General features: G+C 46.5%; 1 protein-coding gene across 1 annotated transcript in view; it reads right to left on the bottom strand.

The window, feature by feature from the left end:
• Nucleotides 1-447: 447 nt before the first annotated feature.
• CHRNA7 (cholinergic receptor nicotinic alpha 7 subunit) overlaps nt 448-15,231 on the bottom strand; it is a 124,590-nt gene continuing 109,806 nt past the window's right edge. Inside the window, exons 6-10 of the mRNA XM_065901059.1 lie at nt 13,080-13,247; nt 11,917-12,111; nt 10,227-10,313; nt 6,607-6,716; nt 448-1,077 (exon numbers count right to left, since the gene is read on the bottom strand). Coding sequence (XP_065757131.1) covers nt 559-1,077; nt 6,607-6,716; nt 10,227-10,313; nt 11,917-12,111; nt 13,080-13,247 — 1,079 coding nt within the window. The 3' untranslated portion in view covers nt 448-558. The remainder of the gene's footprint in view (nt 1,078-6,606; nt 6,717-10,226; nt 10,314-11,916; nt 12,112-13,079; nt 13,248-15,231) is intronic.

Raw genomic sequence — 15,231 nt, 5'->3', positions numbered from 1 at the left:
CTGTCTTTGGCAGAGAAAATTAAAGTCTGAATTGAAGTAAAACCAAGCAGCTGGGTTTTAAGTTTTAGTTTAGTTTTGTTTCATCAGTCAATTATCTGATGGATTTACTGAGTGTAGTTTATGATGACGATTAACTTCAATCTAGATTTGTACACAGGCAAAGCAGATATGAATTTTCATGTAAGCCCTCACAGCAAGTGACATGCAGGCATGCAGACCAGCTACCCAGGCCTCACCTGGCAGTCAGTCCTGAGCTTCCCGAACCTCTTTGAAGGGCACACCAGGCAGTGGAGAATGGGCAAAACGACCTCTCCAGGGTCCTGCTGACTATAAGGATGCTGGGAGGATATCGAGTGGCCCATCAAAGAGGGTTAAACAGAAACGTGCTGAGATCCCATTACTGAAAGTAACAAGTAAACTGAAACCGACATGACAGCGATAGGGTATATCTGCGTCCTCGGGTTTAACGGTGCTGTGGAATCAGCAACCCAAAGTTCTCCCTAAGCCAACGTCATCGCCCATCTCTGCGTTTCCTACATGCTGGGAGCCAGGACGGAGTCAAGCGAAGTCTTTGGACACAGCCTCGACGAAGTTGGGCGCCGACATCAGGATGCCGATGGTGCAGAGGATGGTGAAGACCGAGAAGGCCATGAGGCACAGGCGGTCCACCACACAGGCCGCGAACTTCCACTCGCTGCACACGGCCTCACTCTCGTCCTGGCAGCGGAAGCGGTGGGCGATGTAGCGTACCTCCTCCAGAATCTTGGCCAGGTCCGGGTCCCCCTCCGAGGGCTGGCCGCAGTGCAGCAGGTGCTCGTCGTGCGTGGGCGAGCAGGCCACGCGGCCGCACACGACCCCCGAGTCAGGGGTGGGCGCGCAGTGCACGCTCTCCAGGCCACGGAAGCCGATGTACAGCAGGTTGCCGTTGGTAGCCGGCGGCCCCGCCACGGCGCTCATCTCCACGCTGGCCAGGCTGCAGCGGCGCTGCTTGTGCTGGCAGGCCGGCCGCACCTTGTCCTCCCCCGGTCTCTTCATGCGCAGGAACCAGGCACACCAGTTCAGGAGGATGACTCTCGTCTGCAGAGACAGCACACCGTTAGGGTGGCGGGGAAGGGTGCATGGCTGGTCCATCCAAGGGGATGCTGTGATACCAGCTAGACTTCGTGGGGGCGGACCCTAGGGGTGACAGGTCCCCAGGCCTTCCCAGGCGAGTTTACACAGGCAAGCAGTGCCAACGCGGTACAATGGTTGAATCGAATGTGAGGCAATGACAAAGCAATACAGAAAATCACCCTGGGAAGGAACTATGCGCACACTGCCATCTCAAGGAGGACAGCCTGTGTGGGAGGAGAGGGCTGTCTTCTAAAGAGAGCCCTGAGCTGGGGAACAGAGCAAGTCACCCTCTCCGGTCCTTCCTCATCTGGAACTAGGGACCACCAACTCTAACTCCCTGTGAGGTACGCCAGTGTGCGGTGACCAACTCACAAGGGCACCCCTGGAGATATTGAAGTTTCAAGGGCAACCCTGTGGCATGTGTCAGACACTGTGTGCACCCCTAGCCTGAAACAGTTCAGACTGTCACATTAGATCACTGCATTCCTTGCAAAGTAGATTTTGGAACTTGTCCTGATAAAAGGCAAGTGCCAAGAAAGTCATCGTGGAACAGACAAGGAGGGTAGCACGCTCCCAAGATGAGAGAAGTTTGCTGTGCCAATGGGTGCTAAGCTGTCGGGGTATAAGTACTTAGTAAGTTGTTTTGACTTGTTTAAATAATAGAACCATTAGGTATTCCTCTTGTCCTAGGTGCTCTGTGGGGAAAAAAAAAAACAAAACCCTGAGACATGAAAGGTGCTGTGAACCATGGGAGTTTAGGAACCTCTAACCTAACTCATTAGGCTGCAGTGAAGACTGAAGGAGATGATATGAGACAAAATGCTGTGAAAAGTCTGAAGCTGGGGTTGGCAGACTTTCTTTAAAGGGCCAGAGAGTAAATATTTTAGCTTTGCTGATATAGTGCAAAATCAGCCATACATGCAAAAGAGCAAAGAGGCTTTTTTTCCTAATAAAATTTTATTTGCAAAAGCAGTTGGCAGGTTGGATTTGGCCACCAGGGCCATAGTTTGTCGACCTCTGGCCTAAAGTGTTTTATAAACATACATTACCTGCATGCATAGAAGATGCTGGAGAGATTTGTTTCTCCCTTCTAATAGAAAGAAGAGACCCTTGTGAAACCTCAATCCAGCTTTTAAAAAATTCTTGCAAGCCTATTTAGACAAGTGCAAGAAAAGTGAGCCCTTTCCCTGAAATGATCCAGATACTGATTTGAATTTTGGTTTATGATCGTAGGCAAATTCCATCAGCAGTGTAGCAGGTATGCTTCCCATCTGTAAGTGCAGGCAGCAAGTTGTGAAATTCGTGTCTGCCACCCTTCTTTTGGTAACCATTTTTATGACACTTATCAAAGATAACTGCAGTTTTCTGGTCTGGAGACAGCAATGAAAAGAACAAGAAGGCGTAAGAGCAGTTTTGCAGCAGCTGTAAAGATCACCCTCTGTCCATCATAGGCGGCAATTTTTATCCTGCCCACACCCTATGGACATACTTCCAGAGCCTGGAAGAGCCAGCCTGCAGACTCTGTTTTCCAGGATCAGTAAGGAGCAGAAACACACAGCCCCACGTGGACATGAGGCTCAAGACAAGCCATCTCACCTGGGCATCTCAGGGTTCAGTGAAGTGAGTATAATTCCCCCATTTTACAGGTAAAGACGCTGAGGCTCAGAGGGAGGTGGTGGAGAGTTTGGGGTGAGCAGATGCAAACCATTATATATAGAATGGTTAAACAACAAGGTCCTACTGTATAGCACAGGGAACCGTATTGAATATCCTGTAATAAACCAAAATGGAAAAGAATCTGAAAAAGAATATATATGTATAACTGAATCACTTTGTTGTACACTAGAAACTAACACAACATTGTAAATCATCTATACTCGAATAAAATAAAAATAAAAATAATCTGAGGCTCAAAGAGGCAAAAAAATTGGGTCAAGATCACACTGTGAGTTTGAGTCACCTAATGTGTTCAGACTTCCGCAGCCTCATCTATAAAAGAGTCTGCTAGGTTCTCTGCAAGCCCCCTGTGACTTTAGCCAAACCCCCACTCAGAAGGCACCAGAAAGTTGGGGCCAGAGCTCAAGGGAGCACGTGGGGCAGTGAGTGTTCCCAAACCCAGAGGCAGCCTGGAAGGGAGAGCTGAGCCTCAGATCTAGGGCTGTGCCTGCCAAGTGGGGGTCTGCACATCCCCTGGGGCATAGCTCAAGCTAAATCTATTTTGAATTTCATGGCCTAAATCATTAGCTTTCAAGGCTAAAGCATCTCAGAAGATGAGATTATCCTCTTGGCACTTCTCAGACTGTGCTTGTGACCTCTGCTGTTAGGTTATGGTTTGGTTTCTGGCTGTGTGAATGTCACATAATGTCACCGCACCGGCAGGGTCTTCTTCACGGCAACAGATCACAATGAAAGCACCTCGGAGGCTGTTTATGTTTCATATGCACTTGGAAAGAAAAAAAAAATGCAGTGTGTTATATAAAGTGAAAGAGAAATACAAGTTTCATATCTGCTTTGCACCATTGGCTTTAACATGCTCTTGCGCTCAAAGGTGAATAATCAGCATATGCTCTTAATTCAGATTTTTCTGGAACAGTAAAGTGCTACCAGGTCATTAAAAATGGTTTTGTATCTTACTGCCCTAATCCCCTTGTCTTTACATCAGTCAAAACAGAAGAAATAAGAATATGTGTTTATATTTTGGCATCTGCATAAACACTGGAAGGAAAAAGAAATTAATTGAAATGGTTATCAATTGGTGGTGGAAGTAGGGGGAGGGGCAGGAATGGGAGCAGGAGTTCCTTATGTATAATTCTTTTTTTTTTTTTTTTTGGTACGCGGGCCTCTCACTCTTGTGGCCTCTCCTGTTGAGGAGCACAGGCTCCGGACACGCAGGCTCAGCAGCCATGGCTCACGGGTCCAGCCGCTCCGCGGCATATGGGATCTTCCCAGACCAGGGCACAAACCCGTGTCCCCTGCATCGGCGGGCGGACTCTCAACCACTGCGCCACCAGGGAAGCCCATGTATAATTCTTTGATTTTGACTTCTGAAACATGTAACTGTTATTTCAAACAAATGGGTGGATAGACAAGAAAGTGTATCAGAGTTATAAAGAAGTCAGATGAGAATGTAGGTGAATGTGTGCAAACGTGTCTCAGCTTCTTTTTTTGAGGGGGGAGGGACTTCTCAAAACAAGCTCACAGACTGTGGTGATGTGACCCATGTGGGAGGTGGCACCATTTTGGGGAGCCCATTGCTGATGCCACGAGAGAATTATTATTATTATTTTTTACATCTTTATTGGAGTATAATTGCTTTACAATGGTGTGTTAGTTTCTGCTTTATAACAAAGTGAATCAGTTATACATATACATATGTCACCATATCTCTTCTCTCTTGCATCTCCCTTCCTCCCACCCTCCCTATCCCACCCCTCCAGGCGGTCACAAAGCACCGAGCGAGCTGATCTCCCTGTGCTATGCGGCTGCTTCCCACTAGCTATCTACCTTACGTTTGGTAGTGTATATATGTCCATGCCTCTCTCTCGCTTTGTCACAGCTTACCCTTCCCCCTCCCCATATCCTCAAGTCCATTCTCTAGTAGGTCTGTGTCTTTATTCCTGTCTTACCCCTAGGTTCTTCATGACACTTTTTTTTCTTAAATTCCATATATACAGAGTGAAGTAAGTCAGAAAGAGAAAGACCAATACTGTATGCTAACACGAGAGAATTATTAAGTGTAAGGATTTGCTGTGGAAAAGAACTCAAGGGCAGTCACTCTGTAAAGCCAATTTCTTAAAAAAAAAAAAGTGGTCTTGCCTAAGTTAATTTTTGGGTAACTGTAAATTATTACACAATGGATATTTTTAGAAGGGCCAGGAACTCCCTGCTCCTGGAGATTAAGGGAATGCATCTTACATCTTGCAGTTACATTTAGTGCACTGGTGAGTCCTAAATTGACTCTGAACTTGGAGGCAAGATTTATGGGTCTGCAAAGACAGGCTTGTTTTGGCATGAGAGGGCTTCTTTAGCTCCCAACTGTCCCTAAGCCATGCTCTCTCGATGGGAAGACTGGAGGGTTTGTGGGGCCCAAGTATGAAGTGGGGTGAGGGGTGGGGGGGCAGCTCTGCCCTGCCGGGGGTTTGGTCACACCAAGCGAGGCGGGGAAAGTCCAGGCCCTGCTTGTCCCCCAAGCAAGGTTTCCCAAGAGCCCGGCGAGGGTGGTATAGAGCTTTGGACACTGTACTCCAGTGGAGCACGGCCCATGGCTGGGGAAGCATCAGCACATGTCACAACACATCAGCGCTGGGAGGCACTGGGACCCTGTGGCCTGACCTGGGCTCAGATGACAAACATTTATTTACCATCCATTTCCTTTTTATTTTTTAATATTTATTTATTTATTTAGCTGCGCCAGGTCCTAGTTGCGGCACTCAGGATATTCTTTGCCGTGTGCGGGATCTTGAGTTGTGGCATGCGAACTCTTAGTTGCGGCATGTGGGATCTAGTTCCCTGACCAGGGATCAAACCCGGGCCCCTGCATTGGGAGCACAGAGTCTTATCCATTGGACCACCAGGGAAGTCCCATCCATCCATTTCCTTTTATCCCGTCATTCTGCCTTATACATGAGTTAACTTGAATTTGATGCTAACTAAAATAGCCTGTTTGTGGCCTATCAAACAGACATCTGCTTTAATTATTAGAGAAGAGGGCACACTGACTAGAAGTAAAGAATGTCCATAATAAAAATAAAGATTAAATGCCTCTCTTCCTGGAACACCAATGCTGGTCCTCCAATGATAAGACTCCCTTCTCAGGTGCCAAGGCCATGCTGGCTTGCCGTGTACGTGCTAATCTGTGTTTCTGTTTTGTTTTGTTTTGTTTTGTTTACCTTGAAGAAATGTAACCCCGACTCATTTCATGTTCTTTGTTCTGACAGGATATAAAACTGTGCTGAAAACCCTGCTACTCCAGAGCAGCTTCTCAGATTAATCTGGGTAGCCGGCTTCCAGGCTAGTCCTCAGTTTGACTCAAATAAAACTCTTTTCTATGCTTCTTATTGATATTTTATTGATTATTTTCATTGACAACTGATTGTATATATTTGTACACTGTTCACTCTATTTCTTACTCTTTTCCCTCCCCATTCTGTTTTGAAGATCCAACCAGCAGCTGTGTGCTCATCTTGTGTGTTGCTTCTAACAGTGTACGTGCAAAAAGGAGGTTTAGAAACACTGTCCAGTGAAAGGTGCAGAGTGTTCGACCTGAGCCCTGCTCTGGGATATCAGATTGGAAGGACAGCCCCATGGGACCCTAAGAGCATTCACCATACTGCCCTGGAAGCAGAGATACGCAGACAGGTAAGAAATTGCAGCTTTTTGTTTAGGAATGCTAGCTGTTTGTGGGATTTCTAAAATAGGTAAGCCATCCTCGGAGCCTCTTCTGGGGAGGGGCCCTGACCCCCCCTCTGGTGGAGGAGCTGGGGAGGAACTCACCCACTTGGGCATCTTGCCACCGTCGGGGTCGTGGTGGTGGTACTGTAGCACGATCACTGTGACGACCACGGAGAGGCCCACGATGATCATGGTGCTAGCGAAGTACTGGGCTGCAGAGAGAGCAGATGCAGGGGAGACCTGGGGCTAGGTCACAGCGTGTCACCATGGCACAGTGCAGGGGACCCAGACTGTGTCTTGACCACCAGGGGCTGGGGAGCAATGCCCAAGAGCAGAGCAGGACCTCCTCCAGGCCTGTAGCCCACCACGCACATTCCTGGTGGGCAGAGGCCAATCCAGAGCACACAGACCCCCTCCTCCCACCCTGCTGAGCGGCCTCACCAGCTGACTGCACTGCTGGGAACCCTGCCTGCCTCACCCTTCAGTGAAAGCTAACTGCACCTCACAGGATGGTGATAAGGTTGTCTGATGAGAAAGCACCATTGTCAGAACTGAAACCACCTGGCACAGAGGGTGTGATCACCACTGTGATGACTGCAGGCCACGGACAGGCTTCGGGGATCTAGCAAGGGCAGACCCGGGTGCCACTGGCTGACTTATCAGACCTGAAAAATGACTCTACTAATGATAGAGTCTGCCCCCATCTACTTACTGAGAGCCACAGGGGTGGGGAGTGCCAGCTGTGCAGCCGGAAGAAGAGGTCAGCTGCAGTGTCTTTTCAGGCTGAGAACATCAGCTTCAGCTCTGATGGGCAAGGATGCATTTCTCCACCTTGGACCAGGTGAGAAGCAGCATGGAGTTTCCCCCCCGGTCCACTGGCGGCCGTCTGTGAGCCTGAACAGACCACTCAGCCTCTCTGGGCCTCAGCTTCTTCACCAGTATAACAGGGATGGAAATGCCTTCTCTGCAGGGTTTGCACAAGGATTAGCAATTTTATGGGCCAAGGGTATAGGAGAAAGCTGGCATGGGTGGGCATTCCTTAATTTCCAACTCTGATTAGTAAACCTCCAGTGTGGGGGAGGCATAAATTAGGAGGTTGGATTAACATACACACGACTATATATAAAATAGATAACTAACAAGGACCTACTGTATTATACAGGGAACAATACTCAATATTTTGTAATAATTGTAGGTTATTTGTAAAAACCTATAAGGGAAAAGAATCGGGCTGTACACCTGAAACCAACACAACATTGTAAATCAATAAAATAAATAAATAAAATAAAAAGGGATTAGAAGCAAAGATGGATTCAAGTATAAAAAGAGTATTAAAAAATAACAAAACAAAATATATATACACACAAGGCCTCTCTAAGCAACAGAATAAATTATCCTAACATAAATGCAAACAAACAAACAAAGCCTCAGTGTGGCCAACCACCAAGGGGCTGGGCCCTTAAAGAAAGCATCCTGGTACAAGGCTAAGTATGCAGCCACACACTTGGTTAAAAACACCTCCTGCCCTCCAGGCAGGCAGGAACTCATTGCTCTCCCAGGGAGACCAAGAGGAACCTACAAGGAGCTACCAGACTTATCATCAGCCTCAGGGACCTCTGGGGAGGGAAGGGAGGGGGGACCAAACTGTGACTGTTATGGGCTGCATACTCTGTCCCCCTAAAATTTATATGTTGAAGCTGTAAACCCCAAGTACCTTAGAATGTGACTGTGTTTGAAGAGAGGGCATTTAAAGAGGGAATTAAGTTAAAAAGAGATTGTTAGTGTGGCACCTGGTCCAATCTGACTGGTGTCCTTATTATAAGAAGGGGAAATTTGGACACACAAGGAGGCACAGGGATGTGAAGATACAAAGGAAACACCATGCGGGGACACAGCAGAGGGTGCCCATTTGCAAGAGAAAGAAAGAGACCTCAGGAGAAACCAACCCTGCCGGTTGGAGGTTCCAGCCTCCAAAACTGTGAGCACATAAATTTTTCCTGTGTAAGGCACCCAGTCTGTGGAATTTTATTGTGGTAGCCTTAGCAGACTAATACAATGACCTATGGAGGGATCCAGGCTGACTGGATCCCACAGCTGAAATCTCAGCAACAGAGGTCAAAGGCCAACAGCATCCCATCCTTCTAGATGTGGGCTATGCACCAACCAAGCCTGTGGGTTCATCAGACACAACAGGGTCTGCCGACTGCCCCTTTAAGGGTGGTTTCTGCTGCAGGTCTCTATTGAAAGCATTGTGCTAGAAGGTAGAAAGGATGGGGTCAGAATGTCAGGTTGAAAGAAGGTTCCTTGCTTCCAGGATGGTATGACACCATACCAATATGACACCCTCAGAGGCTTTTTATACCAACAGTCTGTCTGGTCAAAATATTACACATCCAGAAACCTCCAATAAGAAGGGCCTTGGCTTCTTAATTCGTGAAGCCTGGCGATATCGTGTAAGGCACCCCACTCCTACTTACCCCTGGTTAACCACACAGGATTGCCACCCGTATACTGCTTTCCTGTTTCTGACCTCCACCGCCAAATGGGAGTGGGGACTCTCATTAAAACTAATATCTATTGGCAGAATGTTTGCTTCCTGTCCTCATAACTGGCTTGGAGGTCTGGTTCCCTGACCAGGAACAGAACCCTGGCTGCAGTGGCCAGGGTACTGGGTCCTAACCTCTGGGCCACTGAGCACCCCTCGGCACACTCCTGCTAATTCCAGTCCAGTCCAGGGAGGTTCACAGCAACAGGTGATGCTGCCTCCTGTCTCTGTCATCCTTCCTTGGGCAGAAGGTCATCCTTACACCTGCCTTTGTGTGTGGTTTGTGCATCCCCTGCTGGACCAGTCCCTGCTTCACCTACACCCTACTCACATGACTGACTTTCCCCCCTAATTGCAGAGCCTAAAGAGTAAATACCTACATCCTTGTCCCGCTGCCCCGAAGCTAGTGATTGTTTAATCTTTAGTTCAGAATGGCTCCCCTTTGATAGTTTAACAAAGGGAAGACCTTCGCCCCTTGAAGGTACTTAGCCCAAGGGGCTAAGAGGGCTGTGCCCCTCTGCTGGTTTCCCAGGTAACCGATGGGCCAATCTGACTTCAATTCCCCTAGATAACTGGTGGGGTGTCACTCCAGGACCCTTTTGCTTCAGATGTGTAAGATCTCCCATCTACCAAACAACTGATGTCCTGTCTCTGGACTCTTTCTTCAGTCTTGAGTCTGGGCAAGTATAGGGCTTGCAGGCCTGCGAGTTGCAGCCCAACATGTGGCCAAAACATATTTGTCCTGTTCACTTTCCCTCACAATCGTTAATTTTCTACAGAGACATCGCGTTATCTCAAGAAACAATGGATGAGAGTTAACGTGTAACAAATAATTTGTGGAAGAACAGTGACTCAAGCTAAAATAATGCATCTTTAATGGTAAAAATCTCTGGCTCCATAACAAGTGTGAGGGGGGCATTGTGGGAGAAAAGGGGGCATTTCTGCATCTCAAGGCCAAACCACAAAGCCAGACTCCCCCTCCCCTTCTATATGCCACATAAGTAGAGGCCATGGGTCAACTCTGAGTAGTTAGAGCAAGTCATCTCCTCACAGCAGAAAACGGGGGCCATGCAGCCCTCCAGTCTCCTGCGGGACACGTTTCTGCTCCCTGCCTGTGCTGCAAAATCCCAGGCACTCTCTAAGGCCATGTCTTTAGAGGAGCTGGATGCTTGCTTACCTATCAAGGGCACTGAGTCAGAGGTAGCAGGCATGATCTCAGCCACCAGCAGCATGAAGACGGTAAGAGAGAGTAAAACTGTGATCCCTGGAACAGAGACATACAGTGGTCCCTGAGACAGAACAGATGGTAAGGCCTGAACTCCATCCAGCCCAAGAGTCAAAGGAGGTGTGGAGGGAGGGATGGTGGTGGCCATGACATTCCTGAAACCAAATGCACAGTTTTCTATATTGATGGCAATGGGCATCTTTCTGGGGACAGTCTGTGCCATTTACTGGAGTTCCAGAGGAGTCCCTGGGAAAACAAACTTAGGAGCCAGAACTTTAGAAGAACAACTCAAAATAAATCATTGACCTCAGCACATGTATCTCTCATTTTCTTTATTACATTAGTATCGAGAGGTAGTTTCATGTAGCAGGAAAAAGAAAACATACAGTTTGAAGACCTGGGTTTTGTTCTTGACTTTTCTACTTACTAGCTGTGTGACCTTGGATAGGTCATTTAATGTGCCCGAGGCTCTTGTATGAATGAAAAATATCACCTGCCATATCAGTAAACAAAGGATGTTGCAGCCATCAAGCCATCACATTACAGCCTCCCCAGTGGGGCACCCTGAAGGGACTCGGGATGAGAAAACACAGGATACTGGCCCCAGAGAGGTGAGGTGCATATCAAAGGAGTGATTTCAGTGAGCCCAGACTCTTGCATCTTCCCATACACAGAAAAGCACTGAATTCATTAACTTGAGGTGTTTGGTTTTCTTTCTTTTTTTTTTTTTTTGCGGTACATGGGTGTCTCACTGTTGTGGCCTCTCCCGTCGCGGAGCACAGGCTCCAGACGTGCAGGATCAGCAGCCGTGGCCCACTGGCCCAGCTGCTCCACGGCACATGGGATCCTCCCAGAACAGGGCACGAACCCGCGTCCCCTGTATCGGCAGGCGGACTCTCAATCACTGCGCCACCAGGGAAGCCCTTTGGTTTTCTTTAATCAACAGTAATATTTTGATGTTTTGACTACCTGGTCTTTGTGGCAGAAACTCCCATATACCCTGGCTCCTCCCTTCCCTCTTCAGAGCCATCCCTAGAACTATCTGAGATGCTATGTCTCAGGCTTGAAGTCCTCAGAAAGTCCACCAAATAAAACATAATTCTTAACTTTTCGGTTGAACATTTTTTTTCAGTTGACACTCACAGTCAGAAGTTCTAGGTTTGAGAATGATTTCTATGCGTACCAGATAGGATCTTTAGTAACTCTGAGATGCTGAGGAGCTCATTTCACCAATCTAAATCATAGTTTTCTTATCTTCCTATTGGAGGATAATCAGGAATTACACTGTGTGTGGCCATATATAGATGCAAGCTGATACTATATTAAACTAAACTGTGTCCTGTCCACAATAAATTCCAGCTGGTTGCCACCAAGGGGTGGGGTGGGGTGGCAGAAGGGGAGAAGGTACAGGCCCCTCAGGGAAGAATTGGTTCTTCCCTGGGCATCCCCATCCTCTTTTCAGGATCAGAGGAGCCTGTGGAATCTCAAGAGGGCCTGGCCATCCTGCACAGTGGGCTGTGGTGTCAGGGAGCCACCCTGGGCTGGGATGCATGGAGTGGGCCCTGGACATCTCTGCACCTAGAGCCCAGACTGCCACCCTCAAGGCAGGGCCCTCCCATCCCAGCTCAGACCCGGTACTCACCCAGGGAGATTTTCTCCCCAGAGTCTGCAGGGAGCAAGAACACGAGGAGGGCCAGGGCAGAGATGAGCACACAGGGAATGAGAAGGTTGAGGCCATAGTAGAGGGTCCTGCGGCGGATGGTGACAGTGAAGGTCACATCCGGGTACGGCTCTTTGCAGCACTCATAGAACTTCTCACTCCGCTTGCCAGGGATCCCTTCAGTTCCAGGGGAAGAAAGGAACCGCCGTTGAATAAAAGGATGCAGTTTATTTTAAGGGGTTATAACACACACACAGAGCCATGGAATTTGTTAAGTGCAAAACACTGGCTAATTGTTGTCTGAATAAATGCTTTAGGTTTATTATAGATTTATTTAAGGGTATCTTAGTGATATTTGAACAAATTGGCAGGTTTTTTGTGTATTCAAATTACATGTGCTCTAGACTGAATGTGTCCCCTGCAAGGTTCATATGTTGAAATCCTAACCTCCACAGTGATGGTTATTTGGAGGTGAGGCCTTTGGGAGGTGATTAGGTCATGAGGGGGAGCCCTTGGGAATGGAATTAGTGCCCTTATAAAAGGGACCCCAGAGAGCTCCCCTATTCCTGCTGCCGTGTGAGGACACAGCCTGAAGACAGCTGTCTGTGAACCACGAAGCAGGTCCTCACCAGGCGCTGAGTCTGCCAGCAACTTGATCTTAGACTCCCAGCCTCCGAACTATGAGAAATAACTGTCTGTTGTTTATAAGCTACCCAGTCTATGGCATTCTGTTATAGCAGCCTGAACGGACTAAGACACCATGATTATAAATAATACATTGTAAACTCGACACCATTATAAATGTAATTATTGTTTTCTATTTAAAATCATCAAATATAGGTTCCCATCAACTGCAATTTGCTGTTCCACCTGATTTTCAGGATGAAGCAGATTTGAATAACGTAGAGATGCCCATACTAGCACTGACCTTACCATAACTGCAAGCTCCTTATGGAAAGCACTGAATTTTCTCATTGTTTTTTGTTTCTCATCCTAGAGCTCTCAGTAAATCATGGAGAATGCTGCAGGGTTCAATAACTGCTCATGCTGAAAAGCAGAGTGGAAAATCCCAAACTTTTTAAGCCAGCACAGTAATAAAGCAGCTTCCTTCTATGTTGCCAGTATCACGTCTTTGCTGGGCTTACCCACAAGGTCCCATTCTCCATTTGGGATATAGCCGCTGATGTCTGCCTCCTGCATCTGCAGATCCAAGGACCACCCTCCATAAGACCAGGACCCAAACTTCAGTTTGCACTGCTGCACATCAAAGGGGAACCATCGCACATCAATGTAGCAGGAGCTCTTGAAGATGCCTACGTGGGCAATGAGACAAACCAAGATGAAAGCAGGCTGAGACCTGCTTTAAACACACAGCAGTCTCACACTGTTGGTGGGAATGTAAATTGGTGCAGCCACTATGGAAACAGTACGGGGGCTCCTCAAAAAATTACAAAAAGAACTAAAAATGATCCAGCGATCCCACTCCTGGGTATACATGGAAAGGAAACAAAATCAGTATCTCACAAAGATATTTGTACCCCACTGCAGCATTACTCACTAGCCAAGACATGGAAACAACCTAAGTTTCTGTTGATGGATAAACAGATAAAATATTATATATATATATATATGTGTGTGTGTGTATATATATATATATATATATATACATAAAATCAAATTTATGTGGATTATATGGAATATTATTCAGCCTTTAAAAAGATGAAAATCCTGCCATTTGCAACAACATGGATGAAACTGGAGGGCTTTATGCTAAGTGAAATAAGCCACACACAGAAAGACAGATCCTGTATAATATCACTTACATGAAGAATTTTTTTTAAAAAAGTTTAACTCATAGAAACAGAGTGGAATGGCGGTTGCCAAGGGCTGGAGGGTGGGGGAAATGGAAGAGAGGTTGATCAAAAAGGGAACAAACTTTCAGTTATAAGGTGGATTCATTTTGAGGATCTAATGTACAGCATCGTGACTATAGTTAATAATATTTTATACTTGAAATGTACTATGTGAGGTGATGGGTGTGTTAATTAACCTGATTGTGGAAATAAATGATTTCACAATATATATGCATATGCATGTGTGTGTGTGTATATATACACATGCATATGCATATATATCACGTATATACATACATATATTATACATATATATGTGTATGTGTATATATATATTACAATTTCATTTGTCAACTACACCTCAATAATGCTGGAAAAAATATTAAAAATAAAAATAAATGCACAGCAATCCCTTGGTCTCCATCCCATACACTATTCGTAACACACAAAGCCTACTCTTCATGGAGTGAAAAGCTTGCTACCCTGATCAAGCATTGGCCGGTTAAACGACGCATCATTTCTGATGCTCTGCATGTCTCATGATCAATGCTGTGCACACATCCCCTGGACCATTTGAGATCCCTTCAGGAGGAGGCAGTGTGAGTACCGGGGCCTCTCACCTGGGTGTGACCAGAGAGGCTTCAGCCCATCCTGCCCGTCCAAACTAGACCTGTCCAGGACAAGCTGAGTCCTTCTGGAAAAATCTCTAGAAAAGAGTTCAGTTGAAGCTTTATTGTCTTTTACATTTCAAAGGCTACACCGACATTTTCTGTTCTGAGCAAAGAATTCAACATTCTGTAAACTTGCTCCTGCCATGCATGTGCATCTCCAAATTCTAAACAGTAAGAGAGATGTAAAGAATGTAAAAAAAATCCTATAGAAGCTGATAAAAATGATGAAGAGCTTAGAAACAGAATCTGAAAGGTCTGTGTGCGTCTGTGTGACTGTGTTTGGTGAGGAGCAGGAAAAACATTTTCTTTAGGTTAAAAATTGAGAACATACTCGGTTATCTAGAAATATATATGGAAGATAATTTTAACTAGCCTGAATTCTAGATTATAAACAGAACAAAACCTAATAGGTTTTAGTTGAAGAGGTAGTGTTTGGACAAAAGCTAGAGTTTCCACTGAAAAGAGGACAAGTTGGGAGTAAATTTGCCAACAGGTCACTGAGATAATTCCACACCGGCCATTTATGCCCATGTGCTCCTTGCTGCCCAGAGAAAGACCAGAAGGCAGTGATGGCACAAATAGCTAAGGGTCCCAGTGCTCACAGGGACAAGGCAGATGCTCTGTAAATTTCTGCTTCCAAATTTTAAAAAAATGAATGGAGGGACTCAACTTGCTAACAGGGACCCCCCCACCCACCCACAGTCAAACTGGGAAAGGATAATAAACTTCCTGTCTCCTCAAGTCCCTTTAAACAGGATTTGCAGCATTACATC

This window comes from Phocoena phocoena, chromosome 2 (genome assembly GCF_963924675.1).
Source record: "Phocoena phocoena chromosome 2, mPhoPho1.1, whole genome shotgun sequence".
NCBI classification, from domain to species: domain Eukaryota; kingdom Metazoa; phylum Chordata; class Mammalia; order Artiodactyla; family Phocoenidae; genus Phocoena; species Phocoena phocoena.
This window is presented reverse-complemented; position numbering and strand designations above follow the sequence as displayed.